Source organism: Oryctolagus cuniculus, chromosome 7 (assembly GCF_964237555.1).
Source record: "Oryctolagus cuniculus chromosome 7, mOryCun1.1, whole genome shotgun sequence".
NCBI lineage: Eukaryota > Metazoa > Chordata > Mammalia > Lagomorpha > Leporidae > Oryctolagus > Oryctolagus cuniculus.
Genome location: NC_091438.1, coordinates 45,898,901 through 45,926,855, shown reverse-complemented (window position 1 = coordinate 45,926,855; position 27,955 = coordinate 45,898,901). Strand labels below are relative to the sequence as shown.

At 42.5% G+C, this 27,955-nt stretch overlaps 1 protein-coding gene across 10 annotated transcripts in view; it reads left to right on the top strand.

The window, feature by feature from the left end:
- LOC103350055 (uncharacterized) overlaps positions 1 to 27,955 on the top strand; it is a 328,422-nt gene that overhangs the window by 55,845 nt on the left and 244,622 nt on the right. For 4 of the 10 annotated variants that reach the window (XR_011390435.1, XR_011390431.1, XR_011390430.1 and 1 more), the window contains exon 1: positions 12,527 to 14,809. Coding sequence is in view for 1 of the 10 variants with exons in the window: in XM_070077708.1 (XP_069933809.1) it covers positions 14,804 to 14,809 (6 nt within the window). In the remaining 9 variants the exon portion in view is untranslated. Of the gene's footprint in view, positions 1 to 1,843; positions 1,922 to 4,644; positions 4,728 to 12,526; positions 14,810 to 27,955 lie in introns of those variants that run through there. The other 6 variants (XR_011390429.1, XR_011390425.1, XR_011390426.1 and 3 more) reach the window with 3 other exon arrangements.

Genomic DNA, 27,955 nt, shown 5'->3' with positions numbered 1-27,955 from the left:
TTCCACAGGAAGTGGAGGCTCCAAGGCATTGACTGCACTGTCCTGCAAGTAGCAAGGTAGACTTCTATGGAACAAGAGTGGGGGAAAGGGAGTGGGGGGAATCTGGCCCAATTCTGGGAGACTCGTACAAAGGATTGAATAACATATGTAAATAAGACCATAAAGAGGTACAAGGAGATAAAGGGTCTTCTACAGGAGTCTTCACCGGAACAGAGTCCCTTAGCACAAATGGCTCAAAATGGCACTGCTTGTGCGCTGCCTGTTAACTGGTCTCTGGTGCCCCTTTTGCCAGGGCCTGGAGTCTTAGCAATGGAGCTCAGATTTTGTTCATTCAATGCTGGGAGATGGAAAAGGAGAAGAGGAAACATAGGCTGGCAGATGGGGTGGGGAATGGAGAAGAGAAGAAAAGGGAAGGTAAGAAGATAGTACAAAAGGGACAAAGAAGGGAAGAACAGAGAGACAAGGAGAGAGAGAAACGAGGGGGAAAACAGAGAAAGGGAAGACTTGGGAAGGGTAGCTGGCATCTCCTCAGAGAAGCCGCAGAGAGACAGTGTTAATTCAAACCATGGAAGTCTCTCTGCTTATGTCTCCCTTTGCTTTCTTAGATTTAATCAGCCTGAGCCTCACTCCAATATCCAGGGTCCCATGCCATGCATCATACCACCCCCATGTGTCTATAACTGGGCTGACAAATGGCATTTTCCAGGGCAGCAATTCCTTAGGATAGAGAGGCAACAAGGACATAAAATTCCACATGCAGAATCCTCACAAACCTCTCCAATGTCATCATTGGAGCCAATTCAACAAGCATTCTTGTGTAGGCTACCATGTATTAATGCCGGCAGGAATAGAAAGCCAGAATATTTACCTTCAAGGAATTTAGGATCTAGTAGTGTCAGTGGTGTGCAAATAAGAAAATGTGTAGGCCGGCGCCTCGGCTCACTAGGCTAATCCTCCGCCTAGTGGTGCTGGCACACCGGGTTCTAGTCCCGGTCGGGGCGCCGGATTCTGTCCCGGTTGCCCCTCTTCCAGGCCAGCTCTCTGCTGTGGCTCGGGAGTGCAGTGGAGGATGGCCCAAGTGCTTGGGCCCTGCACCCCATGGGAGACCAGGAGAAGCACCTGGCTCCTGGCTTCGGATCAGCGCAGTGCGCCGGCCGTGGCGGCCATTGGGGGGTGAACCAACGGCAAAGGAAGACCTTTCTCTCTGTCTCTCTCTCTCACTGTCCACTCTGCCTGTAAAAAAAAATGTGTAAATAAGGCAAACACATGAACGGCTGTAGTGCAAGCCTGAACATACTTGGTGGCTAATAATGGACTCTGAGCTACATCTGTAGAGTGTTTACAGAGAAAACAAAGATGTATACACCATTATTTTTAGATTTGTCAACAACCCTAACTAAAAGGAGGAAGAGCAGCTGGGATTTCTGCTCTGCACTTAAAAAAGGAGACATGAAAGGCACAGGGAAAGGTAACCAGGCCTTCTGGTGAGAATTTCAGTGCTGACATCTGAAGAGAGAACCAAGAATAACTACTCAGCAATGAAAAGCATCAGGCCCTGGTGTGGAAGTGTGTGGAATAAATTGCTTTTCTGGTGGACAACAGGATTTTTCCTTAGTTGAGATGCCTGAGTGTTATCCTTCAAGGAGGTAGAGGGATGAGTGATATGATGGTCTTAGGCTACTTCTGGGCCTAAAATTCTTTCTTGGAAATGTTTCTTCTTATAGCCCTGAAGCACTTTGAAACTGGAGCTGAGTATAAGCAACACCGTAACCTAGATTCTAGCTCAGAGTCCATTTCTAACAAACTATGCTCTAGGGTTAGTTCCTTCTCTTTTCTATTCCAGCTCCTGCATTTGTTGAGTCAGCACCAGAAGGGAAGTTTGAGTATCTGTGGACACCTAGTGGCAGTTTGGAGGAATTTGGTCAGTATTATCAAGGGCAAGGTTTCAATGTATTGTTCAAGTGAAATATTAAGTGCACTAAGGTCTTTCTGGGTTTGGAACCTGAGGTAGTTAATCTTACAGCATTCTGAGGGGGTCATCTTGGAAGGATGATCCTGTTTTTCTTTCTTTCTTTCTTTCTTTCTTTCTTTCTTTCTTTCTTTCTTTCTTTCTTTCTTTCCTCCTTCTCCTTCTTCCTTCTTTCCTTCCTTCCTTCCTTCCTTCCTTCCTTTCTTTCTTTCTTTCTTTCTTTCTTTCTTTCTTTCTTTCTTTCTTTCTTTCTTTCTTTCTTTCTTTCTTTCTTTCTTTCCTACTTCTCCTTCTCCTTCCTTCCTTCCTTTCCTTTCCTTCCTTTCTTTCCTTCCTTCCTTCCTTCCTTCCTTCCTTCCTTCCTTCCTTCCTTCCTTCCTTCCTTCTTCCTTTCTTCCTTTCTTCCTTTCTTCCTTTCTTCCTTTCTTCCTTTCTTCCTTTTCTTCCTTTTCTTTCTTTTCTTTCTTTTCTTTCTTTCTTTCTTGACAGGCAGAGTGGATAGTGAGAGAGAGACAGAGAGAAAGGTCTTCCTTTTTCCATTGGTTCACCCCCCAGTGGCCGCTGCGGCTGGTGTCCCGGCGCACTGCGCTGATCTGAAGCCAGGAGCCAGGTGCTTCTCCTGGTCTCCCATGGGGTGCAGGGCCCAAGGACTTGGGCCATCCTCCACTGCACTCCCTGGCCACAGCAGAGAGCTGGCCTGGAAGAGGAGCAACTGGGACAGAATCTGGCGCCACGACTGGGACTAGAACCCAGTGTGCCGGTGCCGCAGGTGGAGGATTAGCCTATTGAGCCATGGCACTGGCCTGATCCTGTTTTCTAAGGTGGAGTTGTACAGAAACTTATTCTTGTTTTTGCTCCAAATGTTTACATGTGGTTTAATTGTACTATTCTGACAGCCTTTGTAATCAATAGCTTGCAATAGATTGCTTCTATAGATTTCATCCCAGAGGTAAAATACCTGTGGATCTAGAACTTAACATGTGTCTGACATGTAACAGAAGTTTTATGGTGCTTGCCAATGCCTTCATGTTCTTGCTGTTATCCTCATTTTGTAGATGAACAAATTGGGGGGCAGAAAGGTTAAATAATCTACACAAGGTCACCTATAAACAAAGACAGGATTTTCACCCAGATAATTGAATTTCACACTCTCTGCTTTTCATTTTCTTAATAACTGTTGGCTGATTGGCAGACCTGTGTGTTATTTAGGGACCCTGCAAAAGGTTTTACTTTACAATATACTTTATAGTGTGGGAGTGTAATTGTATAATGTTTGTCATAAAGCACTGTCCCAGGGCTGGTGCTGTGGCATAGCGAGTAAAGCAACCATCTGCATCGCTGACTTCCCATGTGGGCACTGATTCGAGCCCCAGCTGCTCCACTTCCATTCCAGCTTTTGCTGTGGCTGGGAAAGCAGTGGAAGATGGCCCAAGTCCTTGGGCCCTTGCACCCCTATGGGAGACCCAAAAGGGGCTCCTGGCTGCTGGCTTCGGATTGGTGCAGTTCCAGCCATTGTGGCCAACTGGAAAGTGAACCAGCAGATGGAAGATTCTCTCTCTGCCTCTCCTCTCTGCGTAACTCTTTCAAAATCTTTAAAGAAAAAAAAAGCACTGTCCATTCTCAGAGTTTCTTATAATACTTTTTAAGGTGTAGTTATCCTATGAAGTGTTACATTAACCCATTGGTATGCACTTATTCATTAGATGTTTTCATTGACTTACTTAATATAAGTGCTAGGGCTGGTGTGGTGCAGTGGGGTAAGCTGCCACTTCTGACTCCAGCATCTTATATCAGAGTGCTAGTTTGGGTCCTGGCTGCTCTGCTTCCTATCTAGCTCCCTGCTAATGCACCTGGGAAGGCAGCAGAAAATGGCTCAAGTGTTTGGGCTCTTTCTACTCACATTGCAGACCCAGATGGAGTATCTGGCTTCAGCCTGGCCCAGACCTGGTTGTTGTAGCTATATGGGGAGTGAACTGGCAGCTGGAAGACATCTCCTTTTCTTTCTCTCTCCCTCTCTTCCTCTCCCGCCTCTCCATCCCTCTGCCTTTCAAATAAATATATCTTTTTAAAAAATTAGTGCTAAGGGAGCTAGAAGAAATTAGACTCTGCAAAAGAGTTCCAATAAATAGCATTGTTTCATTTTCTTGCCCTCATTCGAAAAATGATTGAAAAGTAAGTAGAAAGAAAATATGGTGTCCCAAATACCATCTTTTCCAAAAATACTGGTCAAGTAACAGGCAGTGGTTCTAGCCCTATTAGCTAAGGCTTTTTCATACTAGACCTCAGAAGGAGGCAGACTTATCCTGGGTTGGGCTGGGACAGGTTTCCCTAATATAGGTTCAGGGCACTTGGACAGGCCCCTCATATGGCATGGAGGATCTCTGTAATTCCTAAGTAGAAGCAGGGCATAGGTTAGCCAATTATTCTTACAAATCAGTAAAATGTTTATCATTCCAAGGACAAAGGGTAGGGATGGAGAGAGGCCAGAGTCAGGATAGGGGGTTGATAGGGGAAAAATGTTCACCTCCAGTTGAGACCTAAATTATCATCTAGTTGAGCTGTCCTCTCTTTGTGCAGATACAACAGAATTTCAAAGGGAGTTTGGTAAACTAATGCTGTAAACCGTGATTTAAGTCAGAGTTCCATGTACATTTTATTACATTGTTCTCTTCTAGAAAGAGTGAGCAGTTGGATTGCTCTAGGATCTGACATCAAAGGAGCTGGTGGAAAGTAGGAGGAAAGAAACAGTGAAGCAAAGGTAAGTGTGTCCAGTGAATAGAGAATAGGGAATGGGGAGACACCCTAGAGCATCAGATAATGGTGCCAAGTTCTCTCTTCCCTGCTGTACTCCTCACAGCCCTACTCAGTGTCAGAGAGGGAAGGATGCTTTGAGATCACTCACTGTGTTAAGAAAGATTCCCGATTTTCCAGAGAAATAAAACTAATAAGATAAGTGTGTGTGTGTGTGTGTGTGTGTGTGTGTATAAAGAAATTTATTATAAGGAATTGGCTCGTGTCATTTTGGAAAGTGGAAAGGCCAAAATCTTCAGTATAGCTAGCCGGCTGGAAGCCCAGGAGGGCCAATGATGTAAACGAAGTCTGAAGGCAGTCTCCTGGAGAATGTTTCTTGCTCAGAGGTCAGTCTTTATGTTCGATTCAGGCTGTCAACTGAGTTGCTGAGGTCCATCCATATTATGGAGAACAAAGTTTCAAATGTTAATTACATACAAAAGATTCAAATGTTACTCTCAGACAAAACACCTTAAAGCCTACACACAACATTAACCATTAATCCCTTTGTTGACTTTATGAGGCTGAAAATTTTCTCTAACTTCAACAGTTTAACATCTGTATGATTTTTGCAATATCTGTATATTAACATTTTCTTTAAACCAGTGTCAACCACTCAAAAACTTGGGTTTGTACTAAATTAATATTTGAGACATATTAAGATTTGTGGTGATGATTGTAATTTTTCTAACATGCATAAGAATATATTTTCAAAATACTTTAAAATATTAAAAAAAAATCGATGTAGCACCGCAAACCATTTCGTACCTCATTTGGGAATATGCAAGGGAGCACCAAGGTGCCCAAGGCTCCGACTCGCCACCAGGCGGCGCAGTAGTCCGTCCCTTAGGCTCAACGTCCGCGCACGAGGTAAAGGGGAGCCATGGACGTTATTTTACTAAAAGGATGCCCCCTTCCCTCCGCGGCGCTGCCGAGAGAGCTCCGAGATTCCGAATCTTTGGAGTCCAAAGCGGGGTCCTGCTTTCCAAGGTCGCAATTTCTGCCAGGGGCCCGTGGGCTTCCCTACCGGAGGATTTTATCTGCTGGGCCCCGTCGGGGAGTTAAGGCGCGAAACTGACCCGCAACACAGGCGAGTCTACGAGAGGAAGCCTCCTCCATTGGAGCTGGTGGGAGCCTTCTAGTGACGGGGGAAGGCCCCTCTACCTCTTTTGTAGCCCTGGGGGCCACTCTGGGCAGCCTGAGGGACCTGCCCTCAGCTGAGGGACAGGCGGGCACAGCCTCGCGTCGAGTGCAGTGGAGACAGTAACTTCCGGGCAGGGGGCGGAACTTCCGGGACCCGCGCTCCACTTCTGCGGGCTCCAGCAAAGCGCAGGCCGCGTCCCTTTATTCGGCCGTGATCCTGGTGCGCCGGTCCGATAGGAGGAGCCAGGTGCTTCTCCTGGTCTCCCATGGGATGCAGAGCCCAAGCACTTGGACCATCCTCCACTGCACTCCCGGGCCACAGCAGAGAGCTGGCCTGGAAGAGGGGCAACCGGGACAGAATCCGGTGCCCCGACCGGGACTAGAACCCGAAACGACTTGGGATCCAGAGCTCAGGACTGAGGTTGTACCTGGCTTGAAGGGAGGGCTGGGCGGTCACCATGAAGCTTGTTGGGTGCTTTTCAGTAGTGTCACGTGGGTTCCAGAGAGCATGTGCGCCCTGGGCCTGGATTTTTCTTACTCAGATTGTATTGGAAGTAGTTTCACTGCTTCACTTCAACAAAACCCATTGCATTCAAAAGGAAATGCTCATTTGTAAAATGTACTAATAGTGGTACTTAAATACATGAAAGTGTTGAAAATAGTACAGGACGCAGTGAAAGAATTCTGCCGGCCTTCAGAGGAGAGTTTTCAAGTCTCTTCTGGGAGCTTTTGGAAAATGATTTCCGGTCTAGCCTGGTTGTCTTCCAGGGTAATCGGGTAAATACTCCCTGTAACTCCATTCGCCACAGGAAATTCCTGTCAGATTAGTTGCTTAGGTAGCTACTAAGTGGAGTTGCCAGCAGGTGGCCCTGGAGCACACTGATATGTTTACCTTTTTGGGTGCCATAATTTAATTAGCAATTTAGTAAGGGCTTACTAAGCACCTGCACACACTATGGTAGAATTCCAGGGGAATATATGGATGCGTGAGGGCGTGGGAGGGAAACCCTAGCCTCAGGGACAATTTAAATTTTATTATTCTAGACATCTCTGTCACAAGATTTTGGCCTCTATTGGATTCATATATTCATCCAACAAATATTTATTGGATGTTTACTCTGTTCCAGATACCATTCAGAGATTTCAAGGATATTGATGGATAGAACAAATATCCTTGCTGTTACAAAGGACATTATTATAGGTAATAAACATGTAGTATGTTATAAGTGTAATGAAAAAGAAAAAAGGTAGACTAGTGAGTATAGGTATGGGGTTGGTGGGCTGAGCTATCGCAGTATTAAATAGGGTGATTAGGAAGGCAAGATTTGAGCAAAGATTCAAGAAAAATGAGGAAGTTAGCTCAAGAAGAGTTCTGGGGGAAGTGTTCCAGATACTAAGAAAACAATTGGAGCAGTTACACTTCCCATTTATAAATGAGGTGTCTGAGGCTCAAGGAGGTGAAGTGACTTGTTTAAGGTATTACAGGAGGTCTCTGACAAAGCTGGTCTAATCTGCCTCTTCGTTTTGGGTCCTGTGTTCATTTACGACATGATTTCACCACTTTTGTGTTTGCCAAGGTGATGGAACCCTCTTGTGAACTTGCATAATACATAGCTGGCTAAGGTGATGACTCATGTTATCCTGGCATCTTTCCCTCCATTGGTTAATACCCAAACTGTCTTTGATCTTTTTTTTTATGTAATCAAATATTTATTTTGCCAAGTGCCATGGTGGGTAGAAATGAATCAAAAGAAATGCCTCTGTCTTTAAAAGATTAATAGTTTATACATAAGTATATTTGGCCTTCATCTCTTCTTTATTTGTCTATTTTCTTCACTTCAGACAAACAATTCTACTAATGACTTCTGTCAGTAGCTTAGAATTAAATAAATTCTCTTTTTTTTTTAAAAAAAGATTTATTTATTTAAATGTCAGAGTTACGGAGAGAGAGAAGGAGAAAGAGAGAGAGAAATATCTGATGTTTTACTCCCCAGATAGCTGCAATGGCCAGGGCTGGGCCAGGCTAAAGCCAGGGGCCAGGAGTTTCATCTAGGTCACCCATGTGGGTGGCAGGGACTATCTTCCTTTGCTTTTCCCAGGCCATTAGTAGGGAGCTGGATTGGAAGTAGAGCAATTGGGATTCAAGCTGGCATCCATGTGGGATGCTGTTATTGCAGGTGGTGGCTTAACCTGAGATGCCACGACTCTGGTCCCTTAAGTCATGTTCTTAAACTTGGTTACCCAGTACTTGCTTCTAGGTTTCTGATTTTTTCTTCAGATTCCTTTTTACCTCCAGTTGATATCTGGTGCCTCTAGTTATCTTAGGCCACAGGCTTCTACTATCCTGTTGGATTAGTCTATGAGACCAGATTTACATTTTGCTCTGTACTTCTCAATTAGATATCTCACCTGGATTTTAGTTCCTTTTAGACTTACCTTATCATCTGTATTCTCAGTTGTTGAGATCTTTTTAACTTGATGAGGCTCTGTGGCTCCCTTGGACACTACGCTTGGTCCCATTGACCTGCCTGTCTGAGCTTGGGTCAGTTCTCCTTATCTCTGGCCTTGACAACTCTGGGCACGTGCTGATTTCCTTTCCTCTCCTAGCCATACATGCTAGGAGGTGATTCTGGTGCCTTACGTTAGAAGTTAAAATTTTGGGTAATAGCACATACAAAACAGCAGTGAAGGATAGAGAGCTATATTTTTAGGTAATAAGTTGTCTGATGGACTAAGCATTTGAGGAGAGGAGAGATTGTGAAGCTTCAGTGGATAAGAATGAGGAAGGATAAACTTAATCCTGATCTTGAAGGATGGGTAGAATTAATAAGTGTAGAGGAGAGAACAGGGTGGAGGTGAACTTGATTTGTTGTAGGCCAGTGAGGGAATTAGCCTAAATGGAATGGAGAAGGTGTGTTTGGGAGTGGTGGTAGTAAGATGATAGATAGGCAGGGCTGGACTAGAGCAGGACCTGGAGTATCAGGTTGACAAGTTTGTAGTAGAGCATCATAAAGCATTCTTAAATAGGGAAGTTTCTGGGGGAATACGGCATGAAGACATAATGACAACATGTCATTAGGACCTGTATATCCACCTGCCTATCTTTGAATACTTCAAATTTATTATGTCCCTGAATTCCCCAAATAAAAGAGTTTCCTTGGTTACTCTCTCACAGTATCCTGTTTCTTATTGTTGTTTACTTGCTTAGTTTTGGTCTCTAGCATGCTCTAGAAAGAATGCTGTCAGAAGAGAACTAGGTCTGATTTGCTGTTGAGTGCCTGGAACCCAGCACAGTATTTGATTCATATTCAGTGCTCTGAACCCAATTGTTGAATGGATGAATGCCTTAAAGGAACTTTATCAGCTTTCTAAGCTTGTTCTTACTCTGTCTTCTGAGTACTTGTATTCTATTAGTGCTAGCACCATCTATCTGGCCTGCCAAATTGGAAACTTGGAGTCAGTTTTGATGAAGATGTTAGCGTAGGCCATAGCTGTTCCTGAACATTAATGAGGACTGTGTTCCTGTGGAGGCCTTGTTTTATCCTCCATTATATCAAGATAACACAGTGTTCCCTGTTGCATTTTGGATATGAAGACTGAAAGCATGAAGCTAAAGGAGTGGGAAGTCATTGGAAGGCAAGGCCATTGGAATATTGTAAGCTATGTGTTTCTAAATGTAGTCATCTTCTTAACCGTCCTGTCATACAATGGTTAAAAGGGTGATCCTGCAGTTACACTGCCTGGGCTCAAGTCCTGGCTTTGCCACTTACCAGCTCTGTGTCTTTGCAAACCTGCCTGGCTTCTCTGTTTCTCAGTTTTCTTATCTGTTATATATGGGTAAGAATAATAATACGACTACTACTAATACTTACCTTACAGAGTTTTTTGTAAAAATTAATACTCATATATAGGAAGTTCTTAGAGCAGTGTTAGCACATAATAAATATCAATAAGTATTAGCTATTATTAGGTATTAATATTTAATGGGCCATTGAAACAACATGTTCTGTTGCCATTTTGGACTGCTAATCAGATGGGCAGATGCACTTCATCAGGGAATGACTTTTGCAAGGTGTAACTGAGGGTGTGGGATTGAAGGGAGGCTGGAGCCTGTAGTGAGGACTGATTTTCTGCAGGAGATGGCAGTCACTACACCGGCAGGTGTCAGGTCCAGATGTGATTATTCTGGTGGAATCTGCATAAATTCCCTGGTACCACCAAGGGAGCATTATTATAATTATTTAGTTATCTATATACAGGGCTACGCATAAAACTAAACTAACTGTGTTCCTAGAGTGTTTTTGCATTGTAGGAGGAGAAGATAACCAAGTTTAAAGCTAGGCAAAATTGTGACATTGTTGTTAGGGTTTCAAGGAAGCCCTCCTTTTCCACTTTCCTATATTCTCCTTACTTACTATTGATTTTTCTTTCTTCCTCTGCAAACACAATGGAGCATTTCATTCTAAGAGTGCTATATTGTTGAGGTGGGGTAGGAGGTTTTAGTGATTTTATCAAACTGGTTAACCATTAAAAAGTTACTTTTTACCCCCATGTTCCTGTGTTCTACCATCTCAGACACCTAGTATTTTTGCTGCTTCACTCCTGGCAACAGAGAAATATGAATTTGACATAATTTATTTTGTACTTTATAATGATTTTATTTTGCTGAACTTCAGGATACTTGGAAGTGAAATAATTTAGAACTACAAAATCCACTGTGGCCAGATATGTGCAGTATTTATGAGGTCTCTCTTCCCACTACCACCTGGACTTTATACTGGTATATTCTGAAGGTCCCTTAGTCCAAACTGGGGGGCCCAAGGACAAAGATATCCACATTATTTTCTTCTAAATTCAAAAGCAAGGTGCAAGTGTGAGACATTAAAGTTAGAAAGAAGAAGCTATTGAGCAGAATGTATTTTTTCCTACTTTACTACTATGCAGAATAGAAAAAAAGGTCACCTAAACAAGAGTGGAATAGAGTTTGGAGAAAAAGTATACACAGAAGAAGGTATAGTGTGTAGGCTGGGTCTATGCTATTCGCTTTTCCCAGGCTGAGAATGGGTACAGGACAAACTATGCATGTGGGGATCCCAGAACTGTGAGGACACAGACTTCCTTTTCCTAGTGTCACCAAGGTGACTGGAAGCCTTGTAGAAAGTCCCTTAAGTGCTGTGGCGTAGAAAACCCGGTTTGGCATGTTTTGGCATGAGTGTTGGAGAAACTGACCCTCTGAGTGTTTCTCTGCTCTAAACTGGCATGACAGGATGTTTGAAAACACTAATTATTCTGCCTGTGCCGCGGCTCACTAGGCTAATCCTCTGCCTTGCAGCGACGGCACACCGGGTTCTAGTCCCGGTCGGGGTGCCGGATTCTGTCCCGGTTGCCCCTCTTCCAGGCCAGCTCTCTGCTGTGGCCCGGGAGTGCAGTGGAGGATGGCCCAAGTACTTGGGCCCTGCACCCTATGGAAGACCAGGAGAAGCACCTGGCTCCTGGCTTTGGATCAGCGCGGTGCGCTGGCCGCAGCGTGCCGGCCACGGCGGCCACTGGGGGGTGAACCAACGGCAAAGGAAGACCTTTCTCTCTGTCTCTCTCTCACTGTCCACTCTGCCTGTCAAAAAAAAAAAAAAAAAAAAAAAAAAAAAAAAAAGGAAAACACCAGTTATTCCTCTTGCCTTCTTGGACTCTTGCTGATTTTCTTTTTCACTACTCTGATCTAGACACTTTTATAATTCTGTCTTTAAGAGGTCCTAAATCTTAGATTTTTTCCCCCTTTGTATGATACGGTCCATTTTGGATTCTAAACTTCAAGTCTCTTCTTCTGTGAGTCCCTCCCTCTCTCCATTTATTTCTTGATACTTTCTTTCTCAGAGCTACTTCCAGAATCAAAACTATTTCCTGAATGAGAGTCATGTTTTTATTAAAAACATTATGAAATTTCTTTAATTAGTCCAACAGGTCATTTCACTCTGTGCCAACTGGATTTCCCAAGATTGAGTTTGTTAGTCATTATTTGGTCTTTGACTTTGTGGCGATCTCCTTCAGTTTTTCTCTCCTCTTTGGAGCAGTTGGTGGTTTTAGTTCCAATATAATAGGATGCAAGTTCTTTTTTGTTTGTTTGTTTGTTGGCAAAATCTACTGCTCCTCTCAGATTGAACCCATAGTTTTGAATCAGTGAATTAAAAACTTAGAGCTTCAATGGGAATTTTGAGGTAACTGCCTCTTTATCTTAACTGAAACCCCACTTTCACTGAATGGCATTACTCTTCACCAGTTGCAGTGCAGGGTGTTCATACTCCCTCCAGGGGCTGGTGCTGTGGCTCACTTGGTTAATCCTCCGCCTGAGGCGGTGGCATCCCATATGGGCGCCAGGTTCTAGTTCTGGTTGCTCCTCTTCCAGTCCAGCTCTGTGCTGTGGCCTGGGAAGGCAGTGGAGGATGGCCCAGGTGCTAGGGTCCTGCACCCGCATGGGAGACCAGGAGGAAGCACCTGGCTCCTGGCTTCGGATCGGTGTGGTTCCGGCTGTAGCAGCCATTTGTGGAGGTGAACCAATGGAAGGAAGACCTTTCTCTCTCTCTCGCTCTCGCTCTCGCTCTAGCTCTATCTGTCAAATAAATAAAAAAAATTAAAAACAAACAAGCCCCACAAAAACATACTCCCTCCATTGTGTTGTGGAATGGAGATGGGCTGAGCATAATTTTTGGTGACCACTGTGGTTTCTTTGAACAGCCACTCCCCCATTGGTATACATATGCCCCACCCTCTTTTCCATGTTTTTGCCTTGACTGATCTTGCCCTATAATCATAATCAATGAAGACTTTGGCAGCTGTTGCTTTATTTCTACCTTTGCTACAGTCATCGTACTGGAAAACTTCAACAACCATGTGGGTGACACATCTGCAACTTTTATTTTTTATACTCCATTGATTTCCATCTACACCATGCTTCAGCCACCCATTCAAATGGTTACACCCTGGGCTTTGTCATCACCCATAACTGCTCCACCTCTGAAGCTGTGGACCCTGAAATTCCACTCATCAATCACATGACATAGCCTTCTAACTCTCCTACTGTTGAGTTTCTCCTAAATCTATTCTTTAAAAATAATCTTTATTTTTTTATCTTGAGTAATTATATGCCTACCACTCAGAACTGATAATAGTAAACATTTTGCCTTATTTGCTTCAAGTCTTATAAGTAAAACATGACAGGTGCATTTAAGTCTCCAGTGTTTTTACCTCCAAGTTCTACTCTCAGAAGTTTGGTGAGTTTGGTGAATATGTGTGTGTATGTGTGTATACAGGATAGGTACTTAAATATATAATTAAATATGTTACATATAGTAGGCAGCTTGAAATGTATTTTAAAACTTGCATAGTGTACTGTATATAATTTTCACTCAATGTTATTTTCTGAAAATCTGCATATCCATAATAATTAATTCCTCATAAGTGCTCCATAGCATTACAATATATAACATAGTACATTCTATCATTTTATTTATTTATTATTACAAACAATGCTGTTTTAAATATTCTTGTAAATGTCTTCCCACAAAAAAGTTGGTCAGTATGGTGGTGTAGCTACACATCTAGATTACATAGTGTTTTTTTGTGAATTAGAAAGACTTCCTGTTTGCAAGGACCTAGTGTTTAGATCACACAGGTTGACAAATGGAAGGTGCTTAGAGCAGAGATAAATGTGGTCAGCTGGATATAGTTCTAAACAGGGGGTGCTTGTATTAAGTGGGCCATGGATTGAATCTCTGGCCGACTTGCTCCCTCTGGGCATCTCTAGGCAAGGGAAAAATTATGTAGTCATATGTGGTACTCTGGGTTAAGCACAAAAACTTTAGGCCAGCGTTGTAGCTCACTAGGCTAATCTTCCGCCTGTGGTGCCAGCACTCCGGGTTCTAGTCCTGGTTGAGGCAACGGTTCTGTCCCGGTTATTCCTCTTCCAGTCCAGCTCTCTGCTGTGGCCCGGGAGGGCAGTGGAGGATGGCCCAAGTGCTTGGGCCCTGCACCCACATGGGAGACCAGGAAGAAGCATCTGGCTCCTGGCTTTGGATTGGCTCAGTGCACCAGCCATGGCGGCCATTTGGAGGGGTGAACCAATGGAAGGGAAGACCTTTCTCTCTGTCTCTCTCTCTCACTGTCTAACTCTGCCTGTCAAAAAAAAAAATTAAAAAAAAAATAAGAAAAAAACTTTAGAGTCACAGTGCTTGGTTTCAAATGCTAACTGTGCTATCACAGATTATACAACCTTTGTGCCTCACTTTCCTGTTAGTTAAATGGAATGTGGAATGATCTGTCTTACAGGATAATTGAGAGGGCTATATCTAGTAGTGCTTGGAACACAGTAAATTTCATGTAACTGAATATTAATATTGTCATGAATGGGCAAATTACTCGAAACATTAGAACTGCTAATAGGTAGAATAAGTACTTTGTAAATAAACCTGTTCCTTATCCTGTCTCTGTACCAAATTGATTTTTCAAGGTTGAATATTTTACTGATTGTTTGGTCTTTGGCTTTGTGATAATCTCCTTTAGCATTTGCTGCTCCTTGGAACAATGGACAATTTTATTTCCCATATAATAGAACCCCAGTTCTTTTTGTTTGTCATTCACCGCAATCTTGTCTTTCTTTCATATCTATCCTGGATTCCATCATCATTACACTTCTGAAACTGGGGGTCTCAGTCACATTATAGTGCATGGTCAGTAATGGGTAAGCGTGTCATAGAAGAGCAAACCATGTCATGTGGATCACTCCCCAAAGTGGGCTGAAGACAAGGATTGGTTTTAGGGGTGCAACAAGAATTACCTCCTCCTGCCAGGCATGATGACTCTCCTTATCTAGACACAGCTTGCTTTGTTTTTTTGCTTCGCATATTCCACATGATGGTGAGTGGGCTAAGTTCATTTTCTTCCTCTCACTTCTGTATCCTGCCCTTCCTTCCACCCCCCACCTCCCCTTATACTCCTTCAACCAGCATTTAGATCCAATATTTAAAACTACTTACTGCCTGAGAGGAAGAGGGAGAGAGGAGAGGAAAGGAAAGGAGGAGAGGGGGAAGAGAGAAAATGAAAATCCATCTTCCATCTACTGGTTTATTCCTCAAATGCTCTCAATGGCCAGGGCTGGTCCAGGTGGAAGTGAAGAGCCAGAAGCTTCATCCGGTTCTCCCATGTGAGTGGCAGGAACCAGGCACGTTAGCAGGAAGCTGGGTCAAAAGCAGACCAGCCAGGACCCAAACTGACAGTCTGGTATGGGAGGAGGGCATCACAAGCAGCAGCTTAATCCTCTGCGCTGTAACATTGCCCCTCAGTTAGTTTGTGTGGGTAAAAATCCCAGTAGTTTCCTTATATGAGTATCATACTAGTAGATACCAGTATTACAAAAGTTAGGATACAGTTGTTTACCTTAGAGAGTTAGTAGTTTACAGGAAAGGGCTCAAGGCTTTTTTGATTTTTGAAGTCTAATGCTAGGTAGAATATCCCTCCTTGTTTTTAGCTTATCTTAGGGTGTAAGAATTTTTTCCTCTCCATTGTATTTAGTCATAGGTTGTTGGGCAAGGGGTTAATTTTGCTTTCTCCATAGGGCTAGCATTATAAATTTTCTTAACTTCATTCTTCTCAAAGAAATCCAGTGGTTTATAGACCATTAAAGTGCAGGGATTTAGTCAGTATGGGGTAGAATCTTGGAATTTTCTTTCTAAATAATTACCTTAGGTCATTTTGGTGCAGCTCATCCTGGGAATGAACTAACTAACTAACTAACTTCCTTCCTTCCTTCCTTCCTTCCTTCCTTCCTTCCTTCCTTCCTTTCTTTTGGAATGAACTGCTTTTAAAAACAACTGCCATCGGACTTGGTGGTAATTATATCTTTATTCATTTATATATTTTTTTTGTGTCAAGACTATTTCAAGGCTGATTTCTTTATGGTGCTCTTGATTCTATTTCTATAATTTCTTCCGGGTCCTCGAGCCAGCAATGATTTCTCTCTCTGGTATAAGCAGTCTTTTAACTTCTACAGTTTTCTTTACCTTGGTTTATATGTATTATTCACTAATTCGGTACATTTTTATTGAGTACTTCCTATGTTTCTAGCACATACTTTAATTTCCTTCTTTGTAAAAACTTCTTTCTTTCTTGTCTATTACTTTTTCTTTATACCTATACTTTTTTTTTTTTTGGCAGGCAGAGTGGACAGTGAGAGAGAGAGAGACAGAGAAAAAGGTCTTCCTTTTGCTGTTGGTTCACCCTCCAATGGCCGCCACACCGGCGCACTGCAACCAGCGCACCGCGCTGATCCGAAGCCAGGAGCCAGGTGCTTCTCCTGGTCTTCCATGGGGTGCAGGGCCCAAGGACTTAGGCTATCCTCCACTGCACTCCCGGGCCACAGCAGAGAGCTGGCCTGGAAGAAGGGCAACCGGGACAGAATCCAGCGCCCCGACTGGGACTAGAACCCGGTGTGCCGGTGCCACAGGCGGAGGATTAGCCTATTGAGCCGTGGTGCCGGCCTATACCTAGACTTCTTAAAGTATCCTTCCTTTCTATACTGATATATCATTATTATAACAACCATAATAAATTGTTTTTTAAAGCTTTTATTTAATGAATACAATTTTCATAGGTACTACTTTGGGAATATAGTGGTTTTTTACCCCATAACCAACCTCCCTCCCCTATTCCCATCCCACCTGCTACTCCCTCTCTCATCTTATTCTTCTTTAAGATTAATTTTTAATTAACTTAATATACAAAAGACCAACTCTATACTAAGTAAAGATTTCAACAGTTTGCACACATACTCACACACAATGTAAAAAGTGCTGTTTGCGAACAAGTTTTGCAGTTAATTCTCATAGTACAACTCATTAAGGACAGAGGTCCTACATGGGGAGTAAGTACACAGTGACTTCTGTTGTTAATTTAACAATTAACACTCTTATTTATGACCTCAGTGATCACGCAAGGCTCTTGTCATGATCTGCAAAGGCTATGAAAGCCTTGTGTTACCACAAGCTCTGTCAGTATTTAGACAAGGCCATAAGCAAAGTGGAAATCCTCTCCTTCCTTCAGAGAAAATTGCATCCTTCTTTGATGACCCCTTCTTTCCACTGGAGACTCATTCACAGAAATACTTCATGTAGGATATTTTTGCCACATTGTCTTGGCTTTCCATGCCTGCCTTGCTTTCCTGGGCTTTTCAGCCACATCTGAATGCCTTAAGGGCTGATTATGAGGTCAGAGTGTTACTAAAGTGATTGTCATTCTGTGAGTCTGCTGTATGGACTGCTTCCCATGTTGGACATTCCCTCCTCTTTAATTCTGTTTATTGTTATTACGAGACACTTGATGCTATTAATATGGTCTCTTTAAGACTTAATCCTATCTATATGTTCACTTTAACATTTAATATGATCACTTTAAGAATTAAGATGGCATTTTACAGCTTTATAGTTAGAAACTTCCTCCTCCCTCTCTTATTCCCTCTCAATTTTTACTGAGATCTATTTTCAGTTGACTTTATATGATTAACTCTATGTTAAGTAAGGAGTTCAACATATAGTATGAAGAAGAGAAAAAATAAAAAATAAAAATAAAAACTGTTCTTCGACAGTCAAGATGAGGACTTTTCAAGTCATTTTTTCTCAAAGTGCCAGTTTCACTTTGACAGCTTTCATTTTAGGTGCTCTATTAGTTCTCACAGATCAGGGAGAACATGTAGTATTTGTTCCTTTGGGACTGGCTTATTTCACTAAGTATGAAATTTTCCAGATTGGTCCATTTTTTTTTTTTTTTGCAAATGATGGATTTCCTTTTTTTAACTGCTGTATAGTATTCCATAGTGTACATATCCCATAATTTCTTTATCCAGTCTTCGGTTGTTGGACATTTAGGCTGATTCCATGTCTTAGCTATTGTGAATTGAGCTGTAATAAATATGGAGGTGCAGATATCTCTTTTGTTTACTGATTTCATTTCCCTTGGGTAAATTCTCAGGAGTAGGATGGCTGGGCCATGTGGTAGGTCTATATGCAGATTTTTGAGGTATCTCCAAACTGTCTTCCATAGTGGCTTTACCAGTTTACATTCCTACCAACAGTAGATTCCTACCTTTTCCCCCACATCTTCTCCAGCATTTGTTGTTTGTATCTGATTTCTATGTGAGAGCCATTCTAACTGGAGTGAAGTGAAGCCTTATTGTAGTTTTGATTTGCATTTCCCTGTCAGCTAGTGATCCTGAACATTTTTTCATGTGCCTGTTGGCCATTTGGATTTCCTCTTTTGAAAAATGTCTGTTTAAATCCTTTGCCCATTTCTTAACTGGGTTTTTTGTTTTGTTGTGGAGATTCTTAATCTCTTTGTAGATTCTGGTTATTAATTATTTATCATTTGCAAAGTTTGCAAATAATTTCTCCCCATTCTGTAGGTTGTCTCTTCACTTTCCCGACTGTTTGTTTTGTCATACAGAAGCTTCTCAATTTGAAGTAATCCCATTTGTTAATTTTGGCTTTGACTGCCTATTCTTTTCCAGGAAATCGTTGTGCCAATGTCTTGCAGGATTTCCCCAATGTTCTCAATTAATTTGATGGTGTCGGGTCATAAATTTAGATCTTTAATCCATGTTGAGTGGATTTTTGTGTAAGGTGTAAGGTAGGAGTCTTGCCTCATACTTTCGCATGTGGAAATACAGTTTTCCCAGCACCATTTGTTGAAGAGACTGTCCTTCCTCTAGAGGATGGTTTTAACTCTTGTCAAATATAAGTTGGTTGTAGATGTTTGGATTGATTTCTGGGGTTTCTCTTCTGTTCCATAACCATTATAAATTATAATAAAGATAGTCACTAGATTTTGTTGAATTATTACTATGGACTAGAGACACTTTTTATGCTTTTATTTTTAAAGATTTTATTTATTTGAAAGGCAGAAAGAGAGAGAGGAAAGAAAGAGAGAGAAAGAGAGAGAGAAAGAGAGAGAGAGAGAGACACTGATAGACCTATATTCCATCCATTGGTTCATTCCCCAAATGGCCACAATGGTGGTGGCTGGGCCAGACTGAGGGCTGGAGCCAGGAACTCCAGCTGGTTCTCCAAGATGGGTTGCCTGGGCACAAGCACTTGGGCCATCATGTGCTGCTTTCTCAGGTACGTTACCAGGGTACTGGATCAACAGCAGAATACCCAGAACTCAAACGGGTGCTTCTGTATTAGATGCTGGTGTCACAGTGGTTGCTTAACTTAGGCCCCTAGATAGACTTTTCTAAGTCTTTTACATACTAACATGCAGCAGACATCCCTATAACAATTTAAAATGCATTTAAGGATCTGTTTCTGGGCTATTTGTTTGCCTCTATTGATTTGTATTATCTGCTCTTCTGCCAGTATACTATGGTTTTATTTGTTATAATATATATTTTATTATCTTGCCATTGTTAACTAGAATTCTCTTTTTCTTTGGCTTATGGAATACCATTTTTCCTTTGATTTTGATTCATTTTTATCAGTATCCTTTGCTGACTTTTCCTCTCTATCTGCTTCACATAATGCTATTTAAGGCCCTCCACAGACTGCCTCCAATTGCTTTTCTAGCCATAGTCTGATACTCTTCCCTGTATCTGTCAGCTAAAGACATCTACTGTCTGGTTCCTGAGCACAATTTCTCAATATTTTTGCACATGGTGTTCCCTTCTCTGTGAAATATAGGAATATTCTATGGCTGAGGTGTTACAGCTCTGTATACTTCAGGGTACCTGCTGACTTAAGATCGTCAATATTTGGAATGTTCTGGCTAGAACTGTAAATAAGTTCAAGTTGGGGTGGCCACTAATCCTTCATATTTAGGGTAGAGCACTCAAAGTAGGGCAGCCTGAGAGCATGGGAATAGGTAGGGAAGTAGGGCTAAGACTGAAAATTCGGGCTATTGAGGGAATTGGATGTAGAATCTGTATCTTTCAGTGAGTATAGAACTGTGTGTGGTTATTTATTATTAGTTCAAACTGAACTTCACATAAGGCATGCACTAAGGACTAGGTCAGAAAATGCCACCTCTGGAATTGAAGCTAATGAGAACCATTAACTGTGATGAGATAAATACAACGTGAGGAGACAAATTATCTGCAGCAGGGATCCACCCTTAGAAATTGTTCTGATGTGTGCTACTAAGGGTAGGAGAGGGAGTCAGAGGATAAGTATTAGCTGGCACACTCCAGCAGTGTCCAAGAGAAGGGGCTACTCTAATCCTAGGTGTCTGTCATTCAGAGAGAAGTTTCACCGGATTGGAATAGTGTTATGGTAACAAATGTGGAGACAGACAGATTTGGCTATAAAACTTGGCTTGATTAAGATAAACACTTGGCTGGTGCCGCGGCTCAATAGGCTAATCCTCTGCCTGCGGCGCCGGAACACCGAGTTCTAGTCCCGGTCGGGGCTCCGGATTCTGTCCTGGTTACTCCTCTTCCTGTCCAGCTCTCTGCTGTGGCTGGGGCAGTGGAGGATGGCCCAGGTCCTTGGGCCCTGCACCCTCATGGGAGACCAGGAGAAGCACCTGGCTCCTGGCATCGGATTAGCACGATGTGCCCGGCCGCAGCGCGCCTGCCGTAGCGGCCATTGTGGGGGTGAACCAACAGCAAAAGGAAGACCTTTCTCTCTGTCTCTCTCTCTCACTGTCCACTCTGCCTGTCAAAAAAAAAAAAAAAAAAAGATAAACAACCTTTCAGAATCTGTTTCCTCTTCAATTAAATAAATATCACACCTCTAATCATGGTATTGCTATGAGAATGAAATGAAGAAGTAATTTATAAACAATTTATGTCCTGCACATAGCACATACTATAATGTTCCCAATGTGAAAGATACTTAATAAAAATGTTGCTTTTGTACTAAATGTTAATATCAAGTTACCATGTATTGATAGAGTAACACTTTGGGAAGAAAACTGCTTTGCTCTAAAGCTCTTCTACTAATCTCTGATCTCTCTTAATCTTTCCAATGGGATAAATAACTGGTCCCTATTCTCATTGTGTCAATAAATTGTCAATAATAGTCAATAAATTGGACCCTTAAGAATCTGCTTAGTATTTTTTTAAGATTTATTTATTTATTTGAAAGTCAGAGTTACAGAGAGAGAGAGGAGAGGCAGAGAGAAGTCTTCCATCTGATGGTTCACTGCCCAGTTGGCCACAACGGCTGGAGCTGCATCGATCCGAAGCCAGGAGTCAGGAGTTTCTTCCAGGTCTTCCACGTGGGTGCAGGGGCCCAAGGACTTGGGCCATCTTCTGCTGCTTTCCCAGGCCATTGCAGAGAGCTGGGTACAAAGTGGAGCAGCCAAGGCACCCATATGGGATGCCAGCGCTTCAGGCCAGGGCGTTAACCCCCTGTGCCACAGTGCTGGTCCCCAGAATCTACTTAGTATTAATCTATCTCCAGAGCCAGATCTTGTCTGAGTGTTCAGGAACAAAAAGTACTTTTTTTTTGTTTTGTTTTAAAGATAGATTTATTTATTTTATTTGAAAGGCAGAGTTACAGAGAGGCAGAAGCAGAGAGGGAGAGACAGAGAGAGAGAAGCCTTCCATCCACTGGTTCATTCCCCAGATGGCCACAATGGCCAGATCTGCATCGATCTGAAGCCAGGAACCTGGAGCTTCTTCTGGGTCTCCCATGTGGGTGCGGGGGCCCAAGGACCTGGGCCATCTTCCATTGCCTTCTCAGGCCATAGCAGAGTGCTGGATCAGAAGTGGAGCATCCAGGACTTGAACTGGTGCCCATATGAGATGCCAGCACTTCAGGTGGCGGCTTTACCCACTACATCAAAGCACCAGCCCCAAAAAGGACTTTTTGGTCTTCAAAGGTGATAATCAAGTTCTTTGGATAAGGTGTTGAGATCTCTTTTAGTTGCAACATTATGGTTAGATTTCTGGAGTCATAAGAAGAGAAATACTTTGAAAAACTTGGCTTAGTTATACAAGTTGGTATTTATTTGAAATTTCTTTGCTTTTTCTTACTAGAAAATTGAAATTTGGGGGGCAAAAAATAAACCTGGAGGTGGTAGTAGGAACTTGGCACAGAAGTGAAGACACTGTTTGGGATACCTGCATCCCGTATCAGAGTGCCTGTGTTGGAGTCCTGGCTCTGCCTCTGCATCCAGCTTCCTGTTAATGCATACCTAGCAGGCAGCAGATGATGGCTTAAGTCTGTGGATCCTTGCCAACTATGTGGAAGACCTAAATAGAGTTCTGGGGTCCTGGCTTTGACCTGTCCAGCCATAACTGTTGCAAGCATTTGGGAAGTAAAAATGGAAGATCTGTCTGTCTCTGTCTTTGAATGCGTAACAATCTAAAACACAAAAAACAAAAGGGAAATTGAAATAATTACTATTTGAAAAAAAGAGAATAATGTTGGGGGCAGGAATTTATTCTAGCTGTTAAGATGCCTGTGTCCATATCAGAGTACTTGGGTTCAAAACTCAGCTCTGACTCCTGACTCCACTTTCCTACTATGCAGAACCTGGGAGACAGTAATGATTGCTGAAGTAACTGGGTTCCTGCTTCTCATGTGGGAAACCTCGATGGAGTTCTGGACTCCAGACTTTGGCCTGGCCCAGTCGTGGCTATTGTGGGCATTTGTGGAGTGAACCAGCTGGGTGCTCTGTTTCTCTGAGTCTCAAACAAATAAATTTAAAATAATAAAATTAATTTTAGGATGTTTCCTGGAAAAAGGTTCAGGGTTTTTTCCTTATCCTTGTAGACCCAGAAATACACTCATGCCACTGCCCCAGAGTTAGGCAGATTTAGGAAAACTGTCTTACTGTAATTTAATTCATTAGTGGGGGTGAGGAGTCTTTTCTCTGTCAAGGGCCATTTAGATATTTATAACATCATTCATAGGCCATATAAAATTATCAAACTAAAATCAGTCTGCTACAGATTTATTGAATTTTGGTCTTGGCAGGACCAGACCAAAGAATTCTGTTGGCCTTATATTGCCTGTGGGCCAGGCCTTCCCCCTCTCTGTGAGGTACTGAAATAGGAAAACCAAAATCCCATTTATTAAGTTGTAATTAGAAATGTGCTGCATGAGGGATGGTACTGTGGTGTGGCAGGTTAAGATTCTGCCTGTGGCATCCCATATGGGCACCAGTTCGTCTGGCTGCTCCTCTTCTGATCTAGCTCTCTGCAATGGCCTAGGAAAGCACCCACTTGGGAGACCTAGAAGAGGCTCTTGGCTCCTGGCTTCTCATTGGCCCAGTCCAAGCCATTTCGGTCATTTGGGGGAGTGAACCAGCAGATGGAAGACCTTTCTCTCTCTTTCCCTCTCTGTAACTCTACATCTGAAATAAATAAATAAATCTTAAAAAAAAAAAAAAAAGGGAAATGCACTGTTTGAAGCACTGACTAGGGAATTATTTCTCTCTGGGAAAATTATGGAAAGTCAAGTATTTCAGAAGATTCCCTGGTAAATTTCAAGTCTGAGCCAGATTGTTCTGTGATTCACTTGATGAATATCATTAGGCACTGATGTGCTGATGCATTTCTTTAAAAAAAACTGGGACATGCTGGACCAGATATGCCAGTGGACTAGCTTGTCAGGGCACTTTCTCCCTCAGGCAGTCCTTGATGGACATTCTAATGTGATCTCTGTGTCCTCCTTTTTTTCCTGTGAGGTAATTTGAGGTTTACACAGAAGTGTAAGGAATGATATACTACTGTCTTATTTAAGAAGTTGTGGTCTTGTTACTCTTTCTCAGTCCCATTTTCTCCCCTCCCTCTAGAGGTGCCACTATCATGATTGTGGTACCTATCAATCCCATAAAGATTTTTATATTTACCAAATATGTGTTGACCACAGTGTCTGGTATTTTTTAATATTTATTTATTTGCAAGTCAGAGTTACACAGAGAGAGGAGAGGCAGAGAAAGAGAGAGAGGTCTTCCATCCGATGGTTCACTCTCCAATTGGTCGCAATGGCCGGAGCTGCGCTGATCCAAAGGATCAGCCAGTAGCTTCTTCTGGGTCTCCCATGTGGGTGCAGGGGCCTGCTTTCCCAGGCCATAGCAGAGAGCTGGATTGGAAGTGGAACAGCCAGGTCTTGAACCGGTGCCCATATGGGATGCTGGCACTTCAGGCCAGGACATTAACCCACTGCGCCACAGCGCTGTCCTCAGTGTCTGGTATTGTAATGTGTATTGTAGTATATAAGTGGTATCCAATATATATTGATGTTTTACAACTTTTCCCCTCAACCTCAATATTATACTTTTGAAATTTCTTTGTGAGTACATGCCTGTGGGTCATTTAAGTGCTGCTTAGCATTGTAGTATATGGCTGTATCATAATTTATCGGTTATTCTGTTGAACTTTTAGGTTGTTAGTAATTTTTTGCTGTTATAGACTTCTGTGTGGTTGCCACATTGTTTCTTTTATTTTTTTTAAATTTATTTATTTATTTTTTTATTTTTTGACAGGCAGAGTGGATAGTGAGAGAGACAGAGAGAAAGGTCTTCCTTTTGCCCTTGGTTCACCCTCCAATGGCTGCCACGGCCGGCGCGCTGGGGCCGGCGCACCGCGCTGATCCAATGTCAGGAGCCAGATACTTATCCTGGTCTCCCATGGGGTGCAGGGCCCAAGGACTTGGGCCATCCTTGACTGTACACCCTGGCCACAGCAGAGAGCTGGCCTGGAAGAGGGGCAACCGGGACAGAATCCGGTGCCCTGACAGGAACTAGAACCCGGTGCCCTGACAGGGAATAGAACCCGGTGTGCTGGCGCCACAAGGCAGAGGATTAGCCTAGTGAGCTGCGGCGCCGGCCTACATTGTTTCTTAAATGACTACCAGTTTAGACTTGTGGTTCCTTATTCCCCAGCATTGGATATTGCCAGACTTTTAGCTCTTTGTTCTAATCTGATGAGTTTAAAATGTATTTTGCATGTATTTTAAATTCTGTTTTCCTTACCATTATTTTAAAAATGCTACTTGGCCATTCAAATTTTTACTTGGGCTAATTTTCTTTTTATAAAATTTGTCCTTTTTTCTAATTTAATTTTTCTAATTTCTTTCATACAGTCTGGCTTTTAATCATTTGTTTATAGGCATTGCAAATATTTTGTCTTAGTCTGTGCTTACCTATTTTTTGAGATTTAACTTGATTTACAGACATTTAGAATTTAATTATAGCAAAAGAATTTTTTTTTCCTCTGTGATGTATTTCTTTTCTTTTTCTTTAAGGTTCACATATTTTATTTGGAAGGCCAATGAAAGATTGAGTGAGAGAGAGAAAGAGAGTGATCTGCCATTTGCTGGTTTACTCCCTAAATAGTTTTAGCAGCAAGGCCTAGGCCAGGCTAAAGCCAGGAGATAAGAACCCCATTCTAGTCTTCCATATAGGTTGCAGGGGCCCAAATTATTTGAGCCATCCTCCATTGCTTTCCCAGGTGCATTAATAGGGAGCTGGATCAGAAGTGGAGCAGCCGGGACTTGGACCAGTGCTTCATGGCATTGCAAGTCATAGCTTTACCCAGTGTACCACAACACTGGCCCTGTGGTATCTTCAAGTGAACATCATAAAGTTGTTTTATATTTTCTTTAAAAAAAATTGGCTTATCACAAGTTTTTAATTTATTTGATACTGATTTTTTGACATATGTTGTGAAATAGAGATATAATTTTTCTTTTCATGTGGAAAACCAATTATATTGGCATCTGTTAATTAAAAGGTTTATCTTTGGGGCCGGCATTGTGGCACAGCAGGTAAAGCTGCTGCCTGAGGCACTGGCATCCCATATGGGCATTGGTTAGAGTCCTGGCTGCTCCACTTCTGACCCAGCTCCCTGCTAATGTGCCTGGGAAAGCACTGGAGGATGGACCAAGTGCTTGGACCCTTGCACCCTTGTGGGAGAAGCAGAAGCTCCTGTCTCCTGGCTTTGAACCAACTTAGTCCTGGCCATTGTGGCAATTTGGGGAATGAACCAGCAGAAAGATCTCTCTCTCTCTCTCTCTTTCTCTCTCTCTCATCCCTCCCTCTCTGTAACTCCTGACTTTCAAATAAATAAATATTTTTAAAGAGTTTTTTTAATTTATTTACTTGAAAGTAAGAGTTACACACAGAGAGAAGGGGAGGCAGAGAGGGAAAGAGAGAGAGAGAGAGGTCTTCCATCCCCTCTTTCACTCCCCAGATGGCTGCAACTGCTGGAGCTGCACCGATCTGAAGCCAGGAGCCAGGAGCCTCCTCCAGGTTTCTCACATGGGTGCAGGGGCCCAAGGACTTGTGCTATCTTCTACTGCTTTCCCAAGCCATAGCAGAGAGCTGGATTGGAAGTGGAGCAGCTGGGACTTGAACTGGCACCCATATGAGATGCTGGCACTGAAGGCAGCGGCTTTACCTGCTACGCCACAGCGCCGGCCCCTAAATAAATAAATCTTTACCAAGTTTTCATGGGTCTGTTTCTGGATGTTCCATTGCTTTAAATATGTCTCTTTAACAATTCCAGTTTGTCTTGAATAATGTAACTTTTGTAATATGTTTTGGTATGTGATGAGATGACACTGCTTCTCTTTTTTATCTTGAAAATTTTCCCGATCACTTAAAATTCCTAAAAAAAATTATTTATTTGAGAGACAGAGAGAGAAAGAGGCAGATATATATATAGAGAGCTACCATTTGCTGGTTCACTCCCTAGATGCCTGCAGCAGCCAAAAGGCTGAAGCTGGGAACTGGGAATTCAATCCAGGTCTCCCATGTGGGTGTCAGGAATCCAATAATTCGAGCCATCCATCATTACCTTCTGCCTCCCAGGGTCTACTTTAGCAGAAACTTGGAATTGGAAGTGGAGCTAAGGATTAAACCTAGGCACTCTGATATGGGACATGGGCATCCTAACCAGCATCTTAACCATTCAGTCAAATGACCACCCATCCTAGTCATTGTTTGACCCTTTGCTTTTCTATGTAGTTTTGGAATTAGTGTCTCTCAAAAAAGCCTTTAGACAACTAACTTTATTGAAGTATAATTTACATTTGATTAAATGCATTGATATTAAGTATACAATTTTATATTTTGACAAAAATGTATGTCCATGTACCATCTTCATATGTAGGTATAGAGTAATTTCATCACTCTAGACTGTTTCCTTGTGACTTTTCAAGCCAATTCCCAGGTTCTCCCACCCCTAGTTAACTACTGCTCTGCTTTGTATTTTTTTTAAAGATTCAATCATTTATTTGAAAGAGTTACAGAGAGGTGGGAAGAGAGAGGGAGAGACATCTCTTCCATCAGCTGGTTCTCTCCCCAGATGGCCACAATGGCTGAGGCTGGGCCAAAACCAGGAGCTTCATCTAATGTCTCCCAAGAGGGTATCAGGAAGAGAAAGAGAGAAGAGGTCTTCCATCTGTTGGTTTACTCCCCAAATAGCCACAATGTCTGGAGCTGAACTGATCCAAAGCTGGGAGCCTGGAGCTTCTTCTAGGTCTCCCATGTAGGTGTAGAGGCCCAAGAACTTGGCCCATCTTCTACTGCTTTCCCAGGTCATAGCAGAGAGCTGGATTGGAAGTGGAGCAGCTGGGATTCAAACCAGCACCCATATGGGATGCTGTCAGTTTCTCTGATGAGTATTGATGTTGAGCACCTTTTCATATTCCTGTTGACTATTTGTATGCTTTCTTTGGGAAAGCATCTATTAAGGCCCTTTGCCCATTTTTGTCTTGGGTTGTTTGTGTTTTTTCCCCCCACTATTGAGCTGCTTGAGTTCCTTATATATTTTAGATATTATCCTTTGTTGGATATGTGTTTTGCAAATGTTTTTCCCATTCTATAGGTTGCCTTTTCATGTTTCCTGTGCTGAGCAGAAACTTTTCAGTTGGATATAGTCTCGTTTAGTTTTGCTCTTGGTGCCTGTGCTTTTGGTGTCATAACCAAAAAAGTCATTGCTAAGATGAATGTCATGGCATTTCATCTATTTCTAAGATAACTGGTTTGTCTTACAGGGTTTAAAATTTTTAAAAATATATTTGAGTTGTTGTGAAGGAGAGGATCTTGGGGAATGGTTATATG